This window comes from Echinops telfairi, unplaced genomic scaffold, assembly GCF_000313985.2.
Source record: "Echinops telfairi isolate 266 unplaced genomic scaffold, ASM31398v2 ScPeMD7_7469;HRSCAF=8507_1, whole genome shotgun sequence".
NCBI lineage: Eukaryota > Metazoa > Chordata > Mammalia > Afrosoricida > Tenrecidae > Echinops > Echinops telfairi.
Window position 1 is genome coordinate 4,105,160 of NW_022111373.1, and position 16,893 is coordinate 4,122,052.

Here is a 16,893-nt window from a genome sequence, read left to right on the forward strand (position 1 = left end):
GGGAGGGAGGGGAAAAACGAGGACCTGATGCCAGGGGCTTAAGTGGAGAGCAAATGTTTTGAGAATAATGAGGGCAATGAATGTACTAGTGTACTTTACACAATTGATGTATGTATGGATGGTGATAAGAGTTGTATGAGCCTCTAATAAAACGATTAAATAAAACCCAAAGTACATTTTCAGAAAAAAGCTTCAAAGGGGCATTTTGCCCCAGATTTTTCCAAATTAATGGGAAAAAAAAAGACTTGACATCTCCATGGCTCCAAAGGGCAGGAGGCCAGCGAGGAAGGGGCCCCTTCTCCACTTCTAGCAGTTTACTGATGACAGGTCTGACACATACATGACCTACATGACCCTCAACAGAGATGCTGGCTGGTGGCTGCACACCTCTGGCGATGTGATGCAACCATTGAAATGTGTGATACGGTAATTGCATGTTGGTGATATTATTAAACAATTTTAAAAACGAATTAAAAATGTTAAGATTAAGAACAAGCAAGCAAGAGGAATGTTGGGTAAGTGGTTGGACAGGGGATGCCTGGCAGGCTCACCAGCTATCCCACTGCCGTGGATGTCAGAGGACGAAGAGCCCCTTGCTGCCGCCCGCCCCTACCTGCCAGGCCTCCTGCCAGCCACACGGCACTGGGGCTGGGGCCTGCCCGGGCTTCCGGTGTGATCCACTCGTTCAGGAAGACATAGGGGATGAAGTAGAGGCAGTATCCTGGGACATCCCTCAGCAGCATGGCGCTGGCTCCGCGGTACAGGCCGGCCAGGCCTTCCTGCCGCACGATGGCTGCCATGCAGTGCACAGGCCCGGCGTAATGTGGCTGCTGCCTCCGAGTCATGGTGCTGGACTTCACGTGGAGATCGGCTGCAAAGAAAGAGAAAAGATAGTAAGTGACCCAGGGGACCACAGACTGCGCCCGGTCTCTGCCAGTGATGGCTCTCAGGTGACCCACTGATCCTTGTAAAGCCTCTGACATCCTTGGCAGCTCATACTAGGACTCTGGCATCAGCACAAAGATCCCTGGCCAACATGCCTAGTCAGAATGGGGCCAATTCTGGACAGGTGATAAGGTACCAGTGGTTTCTGGCCGGCCTTCCCTAAGTCTTCGTCAGCTGCTGTGCTGGAAACTGCTTCCGAGTAGCTATGTGGAACTAGACCAAGATCTTCTGGTTTTCTGAAGGAAGGGCTGTCCAATCCAATAGGCTACATGCACATGGGTATCTATGTATGCTTGTGTGTATGTGCACAAGTATATGAAACTTGGCGTCAAACAGACTTGATTCCGAATCCCGGTTCCACCTTTTCCTTATCTTTGAAAGGAGGCCAGAGTATTGTGAATCTCCATAAGTTGATGGAGATCAAATGCTCAGCATGGCACACAGCACCTTGTGGAGGCTAAGCAAGTCATCAGCTGGGCTATGCTTACAAGGTGGGTAGCAGAAATTGGGCACAGGATCCAACAGCTGGGTGTATCCTCACCGACTTACCTTAGCCCTGGCCAGGTAAAGCCCTGACACAGCTGACGGGGTCGCATCCGGAGCCCGAGCCCCTCGAGGTCCAGGGACCACAGGGCTTGCTGTCTCCTTGTCTGACCTCCACGGGTAGTGACTTACCCTTGTAAGTGACTTACAAGGGAAAACACTGCCTCTACATGTAGCTCCTGACTTACAACGTATGTTAGTCTGGGTAAACTAGGGAAACAAATCCACAGAAACTCATATGTATAAGAGAGAGTTTCATATAAAGGGTAAGTGTACATTAAGAAAGCATCCCAACCCAGTGCTGTCGGAGCCCATAAGTCCAACATTAGCCCATATATCTGACACCAATCCACAAAGTCCTCCACCATCTCACAAAACACACGCAATGACACCAACTGCAGGAGGAAATCCGAATCAGTGAGTGTGTAAGCATCTCAGTGCTGGCAGGGGTCTCCATGTCGCTGCTCCAGCACCCAGGGCTGCATTAGGGTAGGTCCATGTGGCTTCTCCTCAGGGATGTCTTGCAGGAAATGAGCCTTGCTAGCTGAAGCTGGGAACTGGCTAAGGCACTGCACCCTGGTCCAACCATCAGAAAGCAAGAGACCCAAGAACTAGAGAGGTAAGGCTCACCAAGCCATTTACCTCTCCACCCTTCAATTAATCCCACATGTGTTTATCGGCCAGGTTGGCACAATAAACCTTAACTATCTCACAAGCTATTTGAGCTACAATGACCCCTACTTAACAGTCTATTTGGTGTTCTGGGTTAGATACAACGACAACTGAGAACAGAGCGTGTGCTCTTGGAGTGTTGAGTTCCAATGGCAGAGGCCTAGAGTCTCAAAGGGGAGCTTGGGAGAGGCGTTTGAGTCCACTTTACATACACATAACAGGCCTTGTTTATTTGAATCAGCCCCTTCCCTGCTTCCATGAACTCGGTCAGAGCTGGGAGGTTGTTGTTCAGTACTTGAAGTCCTGCTAGGGCTCTCATTGTCTGCCCGCATCTTCCCAGCTTTGACAGGTGGTTGAAATGAAAAAGTTGGCAAGGCAGAAACCTGTAGAATCTTCCTGTAACATCTCTATTGCCCCGGCATCTGGTTTGCCGTAATTCAGCCTGTCTGGGTTGCTGGCATGATAGCCCACCTGCATATAATCTGCATTAGCATTTGTAAGAGGAAACTAAGTGTAAGTGCCCAGGGAAAACTGAGCACTGTCCAAACTGTCAGGTGGCTACAGTCACCTCAGGGCTAGCCTCTAAGAAATTCCATTCAGCTGACCCTTTGCGCAGAACCCCTGGTGGCAGAGGGGTTACAAGTCTGGCTGCTAACAGCAAGGTCAGCAGTTTGAAATCACAGCCGCTCCCTGGGAGAAAGATGGGGCTCTCTGCTCCCAGCAAGAGTGACAGTCTCAGAAACTCACAGGGGCAGTTCTATACTGTCCTATAGGGTCTCCTTGAGTCAGCATGGCATCGATGGCCATGCGGTTTTGGTTAGGCCTTTGGTTCAGTTGCTTCAGGCCTCGTATCCAATATTTCTGAAGGAATGCTCTCAAAGTCCGGGGACCCCAGGGCCTGCTCTCTCCTGTTTGGCCTCCACTGCCTGACAGGTAGTTCCTGACTTTGTACTTGAGTTACAGTGAACCTGACTGAGGGGCTGTTGGTGAGGAGGATGGAGGGGGTGGACTGTCTTATTGTTAGTCACATATACTACATTCAATGTTGCAGCATCTAATTGGCTGATATCGTTCTCAGATGTTCACAAGACTGCTGTATAGCAGACTATGGCTTGGTCTACACTACATTGGTGTCAGCAGTCTTAACAGTGAGAAAGCTGGTCAATGCTCAACTCTGAAGACATAAGACCAAAAAGAAAAGAAAAGAAAAGGCCATAAGACGATCACTCTAAGGCCAGACCACAAGTGGACTTTGCAGGAGCCCGACTGTCTTCACAGCTGCGACCTCACTGTTACTAAGCTGACCCCAGCTTCAGCGTTGCAGACCCTAGGGGACATCAGGTGTCCTTTCTGTAACTCACACCTGCCCTGCTAGGACCTCCAGCCATGTCTCCAGCAAAAAGGAGTCACGTGATTGAAAGATCCAAAAAGAGAGGCGAGGCCGACTCAAACTGCTCCCGAGGGTTTCCAACGCGGCTGGTGGGGGGGGAGGGACTTCCCGGGAGCGAGCAGTCTCATCTTCCTCCCTCCGAGTGCCCAACCTGGAGGTCGGCAACCTAAGGATTCACCCCTACACCACCCAAGGCTGTTGGAGGAAGGCTCTAGACACGGACAGAAAGCTGAAGACCTTACGGGATGGGAACGGAAAGAAAACCTGAGCGGTAGCATGGGAGGCAGATCCTTCTCGCTTGACCATTTCAACCACCATTTCAACCAGTGCAAGAGCAGGGAGAAGACTACTGTGTGCACTGCGGTGCCCACAAGGGCCGGTCGCATCGCCTCGCGCACAGATGCGGCTTCTATCACACGCGTGTAACTGGAGACGCAGGAAGAGCCGATGACGAAGCTGCTGAAAACCCCGCTGACGAGCCGGATCACCCAATGCAAGTCGGAGAAACCCTCTGAGAGAAGTGCAGGCGTTCGCTGAAGTTCTTTCTAAGCGAAACCAAGGACTTCACAGCCCCAGTGCTGACGGATCCGGGAGCAGTGCGATGTGGCCGCGAAATGTTTGAGGAGAGGAGAGAAACACTGCAGGCAGCCCTCCGGAGGTTTCTGAAGATACACGCCACCCCTGTCTCCGCGGACAGGCCCGCTGGCCCAGAGCCTTCCAGAGGTGGAGCTCTCACCGCATGCAAACAAAATGCCAGTGTTCGTCGAACTCTTCCTCCCCTTCTGGGTAATTTTTAAAATTATTTGTGTGTTTTTTAAATATCTACCTATATTCCATTCAAATATGGCTACACATCAGACTGTGATCGCAATGTCAGCAGTTTGAAACCACCGGCTGCCCCTCGGGAGAGTTGGAGCTTTCTAGTCCCGGAAAGAGTTGCAGTCTTGGAAACTTACAGGGGCGGTTCTATACTATCCTCTAGGGTCATTACATATGTGTATGTTCAGACGTCATGTTTCAACCTCAACAACAAATGAAGATTGGACTAGTCAAGATACAGATACTAAAACTCAATGATAATGAAAAAGAAAAAAGGGCGGTGGTGGGTATTCAACTTAACATCAGAGCGGACTGACAACAGAGTCGTGGGAATGGGGCAGCTTGGCGGCCAGGGACTACCTGTGTGCTGACAGCTGCTCCTCCGGCGGCAGGGCCCAGCAGAGACGGTCTCTCAGTCCCCCTCAGCCTTCCCACCGGCTGTCCCTGGCTGTCCTCTCGGGTGTCCTCTTCCTCTCCATGTGTCCACCCCGGTTTGGCTCCTGGCCAGAGAGGCCCCCCCAGCTCCACGGCAACAAGTGTGGATGCTGGTCTCTCCCTGCCTGTCCCAGAGGATGAGAGAGGGTGACAGGATAGGAAAGGGGTGAATGCCGTTGGGCTGCCCGAGTCTAACGCCCCAACACAGTGTCTCCATGTGTGCACACATGCTGGCTGAGACACGGGGCACTCTCTTTTCGTGGCAGAAAGTGCAAGCCCTTCCAAACAGTCCCACCTACTATCAGATGACAGGCTGGGATAAAGTATTCCCTGTCCTAACTCCACAGACCTAATGGGCAATTAGGCCATAACGTGACTTGTACTTTCACCCACCCCAGAGAGTAGGTGAGGCTTGTATCTATTTACCCAGGAAGCGTGCATGGACAAACGGTTTCCGTCCCTGGAACGGCTGGGGTTTGAACTGCTGACCTGTCGGTTAGTAGTTGAATGCTGAACCACCTGTGTGTGGGGAAGAAGGCAAACCACTGCCATCCATGGTGGACTATGCACAGCCTGGGCAGGGGGCTGAGTCCAGGCACAGCCTCCTGGGTGGACCCCACAGGGGATCCTGTGGGTACGAATGGTGGTTGTGTCGGGGTACAGACCCCTCTGAAATCAGATGCTGGACCTTCCTGAAATCCACTGGGGTTCAGCAGACAGTCCTTCCTCTCTCAAGCCCACTATCACCTGGTCGTACACATATCAATAGGCTATTTATCGGGCTCGCAGGGGTCATCCTGGGAGTATTTGCCATTGGACATAGGAGATGTCCGCCCCCATGTATACACTTTGCCTGTACCACGTTCACCTCTGGGTAGTAGTGACCTGCCCCAGGAGTCAAGGTTTCCATGAATCAGCAATGGGTATGATGAAGCTTGCGAGAGTTACTGATTGAAGCAGAGTGTCCTGATAAACTGCTTGTTGGGATGTGCAGAGATGTTGGGCAAATACTTGCCAAACTCCAAACCAGCCTTGTCAACAAGAACCAAGCCTGTACTTTACTTTCTTTTCTTCCTAGGGTGAGCAATAAGGAAATTCTCTTTCCTTCTCCCAGGCTTGTAACATAGCAGTTTATCTTTTTATTGCTGGAGAATTGGCCATTTATTATGATGACAGCAATATAATGGTCACACAGTGACTGCTGCCACCCGGAATGCTGACACTCATCTGCACGGGGACCAGGGCCTTCTTCAGAGTCCAGAAGCGCTGGACCAAAGTTTATTCCAAACTCCTTCTAACTCCTTCAGCCCCAACGAGTTTTTCAAAACCCCTTTCTTGGAGATGATTTCAAATTCGCAAAAGACAGGCTCATATAGAAAGCTGCCTGATTCTTTCCCCAGATCCGTCTGCTCGCTAAGACTTTACCTGACGCGCTTTATTACTTCTCTGTTCTTGCTCTCCGTCCAGTCCCTTCCTTCTCTCTCAGCTCCGTGTGTGAAATTAGTCTGAACAGGTCTCATTGAACCAGTGCATAGGCCGCTTTCACCTCCAACTCGCAGGAGCTGTTCCGGGAGTTTCAGGAACCAGCGACGGGTAGGATGGGGCTTGCAGGAGTTGCTGATTGAAGCAGTGTCCTGCACAGTCTGGCTTGTTTGGATGCACAGATGTTGGTAAAAACAGTTGCCAAACCCTGACCCAGCCTGGTGAACAAGAACCAAGCAAGAACTAAAGCTGACAGGTTTAGTTTTACCACGGGGCTCCCTGCCGACCACTCCATCCTAAGTGAGCTCTGATGCAGCTCAAGTGCCTTTTTGTTTTTCATGACCCTTGCATTTATGACCAGTATCTTTATGAATCTTTATTTGTTTGGGGGAGTTGCACAATGATAGCATCAGCAAATTATATACTGTTGTTTGTAATCCATATGACTAATGATAAGACGTACAAAAGTATCCTCCCCTAAATGAATAGCTGTTAAGTGTGGTTCCTCCTGGCTCAAATCCAAATGACTAAAAGACTCGATGCTGACTCACAGCGGTTCTCTCTGCATAAGACAGGGCAGAACTGCCCAAGTGAGTTTTTGAGACTACAACTTTTAATGGAAATAAAGAGCCCTGTCTTTCTCCCAGAGACTGGTGGCTTTGAACTCCTAGCTTTTCAGATCACAGCCTACGGCGTAACCACTATGCCACCAGGGTTCCATACTCAAATCCAAGGAGTCTTCCAAACAGTCATGGAAAAAGGCCCTTATCTTGTAAATGCCATTTCCCATAAGCTTTTTGAGACTCTGCTGTGTCATAAGTCAGGAAATTCTTGTGCTTGATTTTGCTTTGCCTCTGAGGATAAGTAATTAGGACAAGTTTTTGTGCACTCGTCCAGGTTTTTCACATGCAATTGTATTTCACGAATAATTTGAAGGTGAATTACCATTTGGCCATGAATTGAGTCTGTGACCACACACCTAATTCCCCATACAGTGCTTATATACTTCAGTATGTATTTCCAAAGATTAAGGATACTATTTAACATAACCGCACTGCAGTTGGTTGCTTTGCTAAATGGAATACTTCCATCTGATCCACAGTCTAAAGTCGAATTGTACATGGCTTGGGCTCTTGTGTCCTTTGTAGCACTTCCTCCTCCGGGAGAAGATCCAGTCTAGGATCATATATTTCATTTCGTAGTGGCCATGCGTCTTTAGAAAACAAACCAAGCTCACTGCCATTGAGTTGATTCTGACTCATAGCAACCTATAAAAAAGACTAGAACTGCTACTGTGGGTTTTCAAGACTATAAAGGAGCAGAAAGCCTCATCTTCCTCCTGTGGCGTGGTCAGTGGGTTTGAACTGCTGACCTTGTGTCTAGCAGCCCAACTCATAACCCACTAGACCACCAGGGCTTTAGCTTCCTTACATCGGGAGCATCTCCTCTTCTTGTTCTTAGTACGTTCCTCATGTTGGTTTGTGTCTGGTGGGTCATTCCCACCCAGAACCCCCAGCCGTCTCCTCTTCAGGCATCCGGTCTTTGTTCTTGCCGGCTGGTTTTCTAATTGAGGTGTTATTCACACATAGTCCAAGATAGAGACCTTCGGTGTGCACTTGGTCAGTTTTGACAACTGCAAGCACCCTAACCATACCTTATGGAGAAAATGCCTTCATACACTTCACACTGGTTTTTCTCAGTCTACTTAGGCAGAACAAGGATTCCACTGGCCGCCTACCCTCTCCTGCTTGTCAAGGGACAGGAACTTGTGACATCAATAAAGTGTCACTCGGTGGAGAAGCAAACCTTTCCCTGTGGAGCAGCAGCTATTAAAGACCTATCTACATTTGCAGTATGGTGGTGGTGGTGAGTGAGGTAATTAGTTTATTGTGCCAACCTGGCCGATAAACACATGTGGGGTTAATTGAAGGGTAGGGATAAATGGCTCCGTGAGCCTCGCCTTTCTGGTTCTCAGGTCTCTTGCTTTGTGATGGTCGCACCAGGGTGCAGCTGCCTTAGCAGTTCCCTGCTTCAGCTTGCAAGGCTGACTTCCTGCAAGACATCCCCAAGGAGAAGCTACATGGACCTACCCCGATGCAGCCCTGTATGCTGGAGCACCCGTGTGGAGACAGATCCCTGCCAGCGCTGAGATGCTTACATATTCACTGACTCGGCTTTCCTCCTGCAGTCGGCATCATTGTGTTTGTTTTGTGAGATGGAGGAGAACTTTGTTGCCTATGTTGGACATTTAATGGGTTACTGTTGGACTTGTGAGCTTGGGCAGCACTGGGTTGGGATATTTGCTTGATACACACTTAACCTTTACATAAAACTCCCTCTTATACATGAGTTTCGGTGGATTTGTTTCTCTAAAGTACCCAGACTAACACAGTGAGTCAGACTGCAAGCACAGAGCAACACATCATAGAGTCTCATCATTACAGTTCTTGCCCAAAATATACCTGACATAAACATGCATCAAAAAAACATTGTGGGGGAAGGGGGGAGATGCTCTAAGATATATGCGGCTCTAAGATAGATGATTGAATGATTGAACTATTTAATTATTCAATTGTATGAGATGTACATTACATGCTAATGTAACTGTTGGCATCGCTTAGTCAAACAGTCACCCAAAACAAAAACCAAACTCACTACCACTGAGTTAAAACTGACTGACAGCAACCCTGTAGACAGGGGAGAGCTGGGTGTCTGAGACTGTAGATCTTTACAAGGGTAGAAAGCCTCATCTTTCTCCCGTGAAATGGTTGATGGTTTTAAACTGCTGACCTTGAGGTTAGCAGCCCTACATACACCCCTGAACCCCAAGAGTTCCTACAGCCACAGAAACCTACAGTGATGACCAGTCTCAAGTGATATTTATTTTTCCTTGAATAGCAAGCAATCAGAGGCAAAATGGAAATATAACAGCTCAAAACAGCACTGTGGATGATGGAATAAGAGCTTTAAAAAAAAAAAAGAGTTTTCTTCTAGAAAACAGCAGGAATTCTTACCAGTGGTTCATGAGCTGCCAGGATGTGCCCCAACATATTGTTGGTGGCAAGGCGCTGGGGTATAGCAGCCAGACTTCTTAGGAAAGGGATTATTGTGGTCTCTGATTCATGAGCACCTTCTAATCCACAGAATACAATTTGACACCATGCTGAATCATAATTCTAGATAACCAGCAATAGACTAATTTTATTTTGTGGAAGTCAAATTTTAGTAACCCTTCACCAGCTTACTGGCTCAGACAGCTGAATCTGTGGACTCAGGTGCCATCTGCTTCAGGTAAGTGCGGGGTCATGCTGAATGGGGACTGCCCCGCCTATTGCACCTGAAACACCAGCATTTGGTTGCGTGTACCTATGTGTGTGCAGGAATTGGTGTTGAATTGATTTCTAATCTAAAGTAAAATGTGTTCAATTTCCCTAACCCAAAGGTGACTCCAGGGAGGATAAAGATAAGAATTCAATTTTGATCTCACCGTGAGTACTTGGCCCTTGGGTGCTCTCTTGAGGATTTCATAACTTTTACTAGGATTGTATGATTGATACAATTGATATTGTTGGGTTGCTGTTGAATAGATTCTAATAGTGACCCCACCCACCCCACCCCACCCCACACACACCTTCCCTGCCGCCCCCAATGACAGAGAAGAGCTGCCACATAGGATATTTTGGGTTGTCATCTTTACAGAAGCAAGTGCCCTGTCTTCCATCCAGGAAGCTTCTGAGGAGGTTCAAACTGTTGACCTGTTTCCGTAGAAGCTGAACACTTAACCATTACTCCACCAAGACGCCTAGAAATACCGCTACAGCTTGAGATGCGTGTGATGTTCTCTGTTTCTCCACATTCAGTTCAGAATATCAGTCCTTCCTTGCACCCAGGCTGGCAATGAAATCGGCTTCCCTCCCTGCCCCTAGCCTCTGCCTGGCAGCAGAACTGGCCTGCATTGTTTGAAAAAGAGCCCTCCGGGGGCCCTCCAACTTGTCCAGCTCAATCCTGGTCAGTGCTTTTTAGACTACACGCTGTGACAATCAGGCACTACTGCCCTGCTCTGAGAGCCCGACACTTTGCAGGCTGACCTTTTGCCTGGGTCAGGAGAGCACTGCCAAGGGGCCTCCATGGAGGGGTGGTTCCAGATCTCACCAGTCTGTATAGGTACCTGGAGGCACCTGGATGGTGCAGGGGCTAAAGCATTTGGTTGTTAACAGAAAAGCTGGAGGCCCGAGTCTCCCGGGGAGGAGCCTCAAGGAAAGGTCTGGCTGTGCACTTTCTGAGACCCCGTCCCCGAGAATCTACTCTGATTCGCTCCGTGAGGGTACCGTGAGTTGGAATCAACTTAAAGGCAGCTGGGTAACAAGCCTTGTGCAGCCACATGTGCCCCCAGCAGGGACTCCTACCCACCTCACAGGGTGCTGCACTGGCTCAGGCTAGGGGCTTTGATGCCTACCGACCTGCGCCATTCTCCCTCTCCTTGGAACCCAGAGGCCTAGAAATGGCATATTGCTCTGGCTCTTCAAACATAGACGCAGGTCATTTTGTTCCTGTCCCCTCTCTCTGACAACGCTGTCCAATGTCTTCAGTGGGCTGTGACCTTGGACATGGAAGAGCCACAGGAAACATATTGCCAAGTTACCAATCCACCCAGAGAAGGAGGCCAGAGTCTTGGGAACTCAAGAGTGGCCAGGCCCTGGCCAGTCCCAGAAATGCAAAATGCCACTTGGGCCTCCTCTTTGTGTGTGTGTGTTGGGGGAAAAGGGGGTTATGAGGTGGGAACACAATATGGCTTCTCCAAAGGCCACTTTCTACAGAAGAAGCTTGACAAATGAGCCATCCACAGAGGCCCTGCTGGCTCCTGGTCAGAGATGTGCAGGCTTACGTGTTCTGTGTCCAGCAGGCCTCAAAATGGAAGTTGGAAGCAGGAAGCTAGTTCAAGGGAACCAGGATGGGTTGACATGATCCCTCAACTATCTCACAAATAGGAGAGGGCTTCCAAAAGCTTGTGTGAACATTCCAGGATCTTTCTTCCATTCTCTCTTCCCCACAGATGTTTTGAAGCACCCATGGTACCCGTATAACCACTTCCATCATATGCAGAGGTACTATTATAGCACAACAGAAAAGACAAACATCCTCAAGATGTTGCCAACCCATAGGAGCCTCTTGTCATATGGGTCATCCGTACCTGCTGACACTTCCAACACAGCTACTAGTCCACGGGTGCAACCACATGCTGCAGACTTCAAAGGCTAGAACAATGCCCGCTGAGCCCAGGCTCGCTGCTGTCCTCTGTTGGAGCTGCTGCGGCTGTTTCCAGTGCGTGGTTTGTTCTTCACAGGGCAGCATGCCTTTGGGGCACATCAGAGCATCAGCGCAGGGCAAGTGTCAGCTCTGAGGCCTCCCAAGGCCCCCAAGGATCCTCCACTCAGCCTGAACAAGAGCTGGCCCTAGCTGAGTCTTGCGTGAGAGACCTTGCAAGAAACCTCCAAACAACACCAAGCATGGCCCCACATAGCCAAAAGCCAGAGCAAACCCACTTCTTCAGCGTCGTCGTCGTCACCTTGGTAGACAAAGAAGAACAGCCCCAAAGGGTTTCCAAAACTATCTTTTGGCAGCAGACCACCCCTTGTCCCACGGAGCAGCTAATGCACTCAAACGGGCAACCCTTCCGTTCGCAGCCGAGCCCTTAGCTGCGCCACTAGGTGGATTCTGCAAGCCTGATGTGTGCGGTGCCTGTGCTGAGGCCCAAAGAGCCCAGTGAGTCGGCTGGGCTCTCCAGCTGGGCTACTGACATCGCCCGGTTGGGTTTGAACACCTCCCAATTTACTTTCCCGGGATTTGACTGACTGGCAAGCTCTTGCCTACTCCCTGCTTCTAAAGAGTCTGCAGTTCCTTCGGGACCCAAAGAGTTCAAGAGAAGCCGATGGTTTAGAAACTACCCTGGACTAGAAGCAGCCCCTGGATTTGAGTTCCTGGTCAGTCACTACTGAACTGTGCAATGCCAGGCAAAGGACACCGCCTCACTGGGCCTCTGTTTCCTCATCTGTGAAATGGGAAGAGTAAGTGAGCCCGCCCGCTCGTTTGGCTTCTATGGACGTTAAAGGAGAATATCGCTGTGATTCCTTACAGCTGCACTTCACTCAAATGCGCGGTGTGCGGATAGGCTTGACTCAAGGCCAATAGTCATGCCGTTCCTATTTTTATGACTCTGTCCTGATGTGACTTCCAAATCTGGAAGTGCTGGATCAGCCAAATCCACGCAGCTGTGGCCCAGCACCAAGACTGTTGTGGGTGACCTCTGCTCCCCCCCCACAGGCTCAAAACCACCAGTACAGATGTCAAGTCCAGAATTGACAATAATAACTTGCCTTTGCCAACTGATTTACAGAAAAGCCAAGTGTGTCGCCAATGGATTAACTGATGCGCTAATGTGTTACGATGTGGCACGCACCCTCATCAATCCTGGTTTGTCATGTGGAACTCCCATGTGAAAAGGAGCCGGTGGGACTGCCCAGAGCTCAGACTCCTCTTCTATCTATGCAGCTGCATGCCTGATTGCTCATTCACCAACTCCCTGCTCTCCTGGGCTGCCATTGCACCAGCTCTTCTCCCCACGGGCAGGCCACAGACGACTTGAGAACCCTCCGCCTGCGTGGTGGTCTGATTAGTCTTCTGGGCTTGGTGCCCCTTGTTATGCTCCTAAAGTGCTTGCCTCTCCATGTAGGCATTTGCAGCGATGAAATGAAGCAATGTGTGCCCCTGCAGAGAGGCTACCATCGGCAGTCCCTACCCATCACTGGAAAATAATGTCTGTTGTCATCCGCAAACCTTATGGTAGCAGTAACACTATGCTACCAATGAATGAGACAAACCCTGAGGATTTGGGGGTCCCTGAGACACAGCTGATGACCCTCTCCATTGGGCTTGTGTGAGCCCTTGGGGAGACCACAGAAATGGCTTTACCCATTTCATTATCACACAGTTTCTTAGACTCAAAGGGGCTTCATGCTCTGGTGTTTATTTCATGAGCTCCCCTGCTTAGAGCCAATACTTTTCTGTCAGTTTGCCATCCTGTGGTGGTTTACGTATTGCTAGAACTATGCCACTGGTCTGTTAAATGCCACTAGGGCTGCCGAGGCTGGATAGATTTCAGACTAAGGTAGACTAGAAAGAAGGGTATGGGGGTGGGGGTGGGGGAGACCAGGGAAAAATCATATGAAAAGCAGTGGAACCTTGTCTGATGTAGGACCAGAAGAGAGGTCCCCAGGTTGGAAGGCACTCAAAATACAACTGAGGAAGAACTGCCTCTCAAGGGAGAGCTGACTTGAGTAACGTAGAGAAAATAAAGTTTCCTTTGCTGATGTGGCCTCATACTGTCTGAGATGAAACAGCTGTAAACATTCATTAACATAAGAGGGTAGAATGTGTGCAGTACATGTAACTTGAATTATATGAACGGAAAAGCTGAAGAAAATGAAAGCTAGACTGTGGGAACCCAAATATGACCTGGAGTGTATCCCACCCGGACGTAGAGACCACCTCAAGAGCGCATGGGCACTACAGACCGGTGCCTAATGACCGCTGCAGTTGTGGGGTGGCACCAAGGGCATCATCCTTGAAAAAAGTAAATGGTCATGAAAACCACAGGATGGGAACCAAAAGAAAGTGGACCTCAGAAAAGACCCTGAAATTTGCTCTTCTGTGGAAAGTAGCCGAAGCAATGGAAGGAAGGATGACCGAAGAGAAGAGAACAGGCTGTTTCAAAGGGTGAGTAGAGAAGACAAAATAAAGTAGTGTCGTGAAATGTGCAACAACAAAAAAAGGGAGAACATGCTTAACACAGCTCAAGCTAAAAGAAAAAAGTTCGAGCTTGGAATGGAAGTATTGAAGGATTCTATGGGTAAACTATTGAATGATGTAAGAACATCAAACGACGATAAAAAGAATACACAGAGTCACTGTACCAAAACAATTGGTTGACATTCAACCATTTCTGGAGGTAGCATAAGATCACTAAGCAATGGTATTGAAGGAGGAAATTCAAGCTGCACCGAAGTCCCTGGACAAAAAAACAAGTCTACAGGAATTAATAGAATACCAACTCAGATGTTTCAACCAAAGGGTTTGAGCTGAAGGCTCTCCCTCACCTATATATATGTCAAGAAATTTGGAGGGCCTGGGTGAATGGAAGAGATCCATATTTATTCCAACTAAAAAATGATTACTATTACCGAGTAACATTATTAATATCACATGCAAGTATTATTTGCATAAAGATAATTCAGGGATGGGAAAAATGAGGACCTAATGCCGGGGGCTTAAGTGGAGAGGAAATGTTTTGAGAATGATGAGGGCAATGAATGTACAAATGTGCTTTACACAATTGATGTATGTATGGATTGTGATAAGAGTTGTGCGAGCCCCTAATAAAATGATTTTAAAAAGCGATTTAACCATGGAAGTGTATGATATGTGAATACTGTATCAATAAAACTACTACAGATATTTTAAAAATAAATAAATAATTCAAATATGGTTCCAGCAATACATTGACAGAAAGCTCAAGCTATATTCAGAAGGAGACATGGATGGATCAGGTGAACCTTGGTTAAAATACCAGAAAGATGTTTACCTGTGTTTGTTGACTATACAAAGGCATTGGACTATGTGCATCGAAGCAGATGGATAATATTACAGTGAAAGAGAATCTCAATGTAACTGTAATTATAACCAATGTGCTACAATGTATTTATTATAAGATATTGACTGGACTATACTTGGGAGGCAATTGAAAATACCACGGCTTGGGTCAGGCCCTTCATCCCCAAAAGGACAGCCTTGCTTTTGAACACTTACAAGAGGTCCTTGTGCAGCAGATGTATCCAATCAGCATTTGCTCGTTCCTTTTTCTCCCCAACTTAGGAAATACGATCTTTTCCCTTATCCACTCTTTGGACAGCCTCCAACTTCAATAGTCCCCTCCTGTTCTCTCCCCCTCACCCTAGTTCGATACCCCCAGAGTCTCAGGACTGCTTCTGGGGTTGGTAGAGTTGGACAAGCCTCGGGTAATTCCCTACCTTTCTGTATGCCAACTCTGTGAGCAAGGGCAAGTCACATGAGCCAAGACTCCGTTTCCCGACTGGGACGATGGAGCCAACCACAGCACCTGTCTCACAGGGTTGCCATGATGATTAAACAATGCCGTGTGTGTTCACACAGGACGAATGGCCCAGTGATGAACATTGTTCTCAATAGCTTCTAGCACTATGACGAGGCTCCGTTCCTTCCTATGCAATTCTGCGAGGTCTTCTCATCGCCGCTCACCTTCTTTGTCGTGGTCTCCTTGGCAGGCACATCCCACGTTGTGACTGGCACTGCCCCTTCTATGGCTGTCACATCCATGTCTATTCTTCCAGCTCTGACACTTGTAGTTCTAGTCCTGCAGGCATCTCACACAACACCAACCAAGCCACACGCCCATGTTCTCGCTTGAGTCTGCCCCTCCTTCCAGGCTCCAAAGCAGCAAAGGCTGCAGTGACAGTGAGGCGTGATTGACATCGATTCTATGCCATGCTCACTCCCCCAAGCTCCATTTGCCGTGTAACCCCCTAGGGGAGAAGTCCCACCTGCCTCACAGTCATGCAGCTTTGGAAGCCCAGGTCATATCGGACCGTTTTAGTCTCTCCCATTAACTTGTCATGCTGAGCCCGGTGGTTCGTCATCACCGATGCCTCTTGAATCTGTCACTTCTCTGTGTCCCCAACCCCACTGTCCTGGTCCTGAGTTTCCTAGCTTCCCACCTGAACTGTTGCCAAAGTGCTGGGTTAACCAAGAAAAAAAGGGAAGACACCGATTCTTGGTATCAGAAGTGAAAGTGGAGGGTAACAGAAAGACAGTGGGTGTTTTAAGGGCAGTGAGACTATCGTGATGGTGGGCATAGCACTACAAGGGAATGCTCAGGTAAACTATGGGCTTCTCTTCCTAATGATTCATCGATATTGGTTCCTCAGTTACAGCCAACACCCTCCTATGTATTACAAGAGATTGACTGAACAGTACTGTGGGAGGCAATCGAAGATACTGTGACTTGGGTCAGGCAGACCTTAGTTCTTAAAGTAACAGCCTTGCTTTTCAACACTCAAAAGAGGTCTCGGGCAGCAGATTTATCCAACGCAATGCATCGTTTGATCTCTTGACTGCTGCTCCCACGAGCACTAATTGTGGATCCAAGCAAGATAAAATCCTTGACAACTTCAACCTTTCCTCCATTTATCATGATGCTACCTATTGATCCAGTTGTAAGGATTTTGGTCTTCTTTACACTGAGTTGTAATCCATACTGAAGGCTGCAGTCCTTGGCCTTCATCAGAAAGGGCTTCAAGTCCTCCTCACTTCCAGCAAGCAAGTTGTGTCATCTCCTTAGTGCAGGTTGTTAACCTTCCTCCAAACCTGATACTACATTCCTCTTCATATAATCTGGTTTCTCCGATGATGTGCTCAGCATACAGATTGAATAAGTAGGCTGAGAGGGTACCACCCTGCTGCACACTTTTCCTGATTGTAAGCCCTTGTTTCTGTTCAAATGATTCCCTCTTGGTCCG

General features: G+C 48.6%; 1 protein-coding gene across 3 annotated transcripts in view; it reads right to left on the bottom strand.

Moving 5' to 3' along the window:
• SLC25A48 (solute carrier family 25 member 48) overlaps positions 1–16,893 on the bottom strand; it is a 60,494-nt gene that overhangs the window by 16,873 nt on the left and 26,728 nt on the right. For all 3 annotated transcript variants that reach the window (XM_045285368.1, XM_045285369.1, XM_030888965.2), the window contains exon 5: positions 614–871. In XM_045285368.1, the coding sequence (XP_045141303.1) occupies positions 614–871 (258 nt within the window). The remainder of the gene's footprint in view (positions 1–613; positions 872–16,893) is intronic.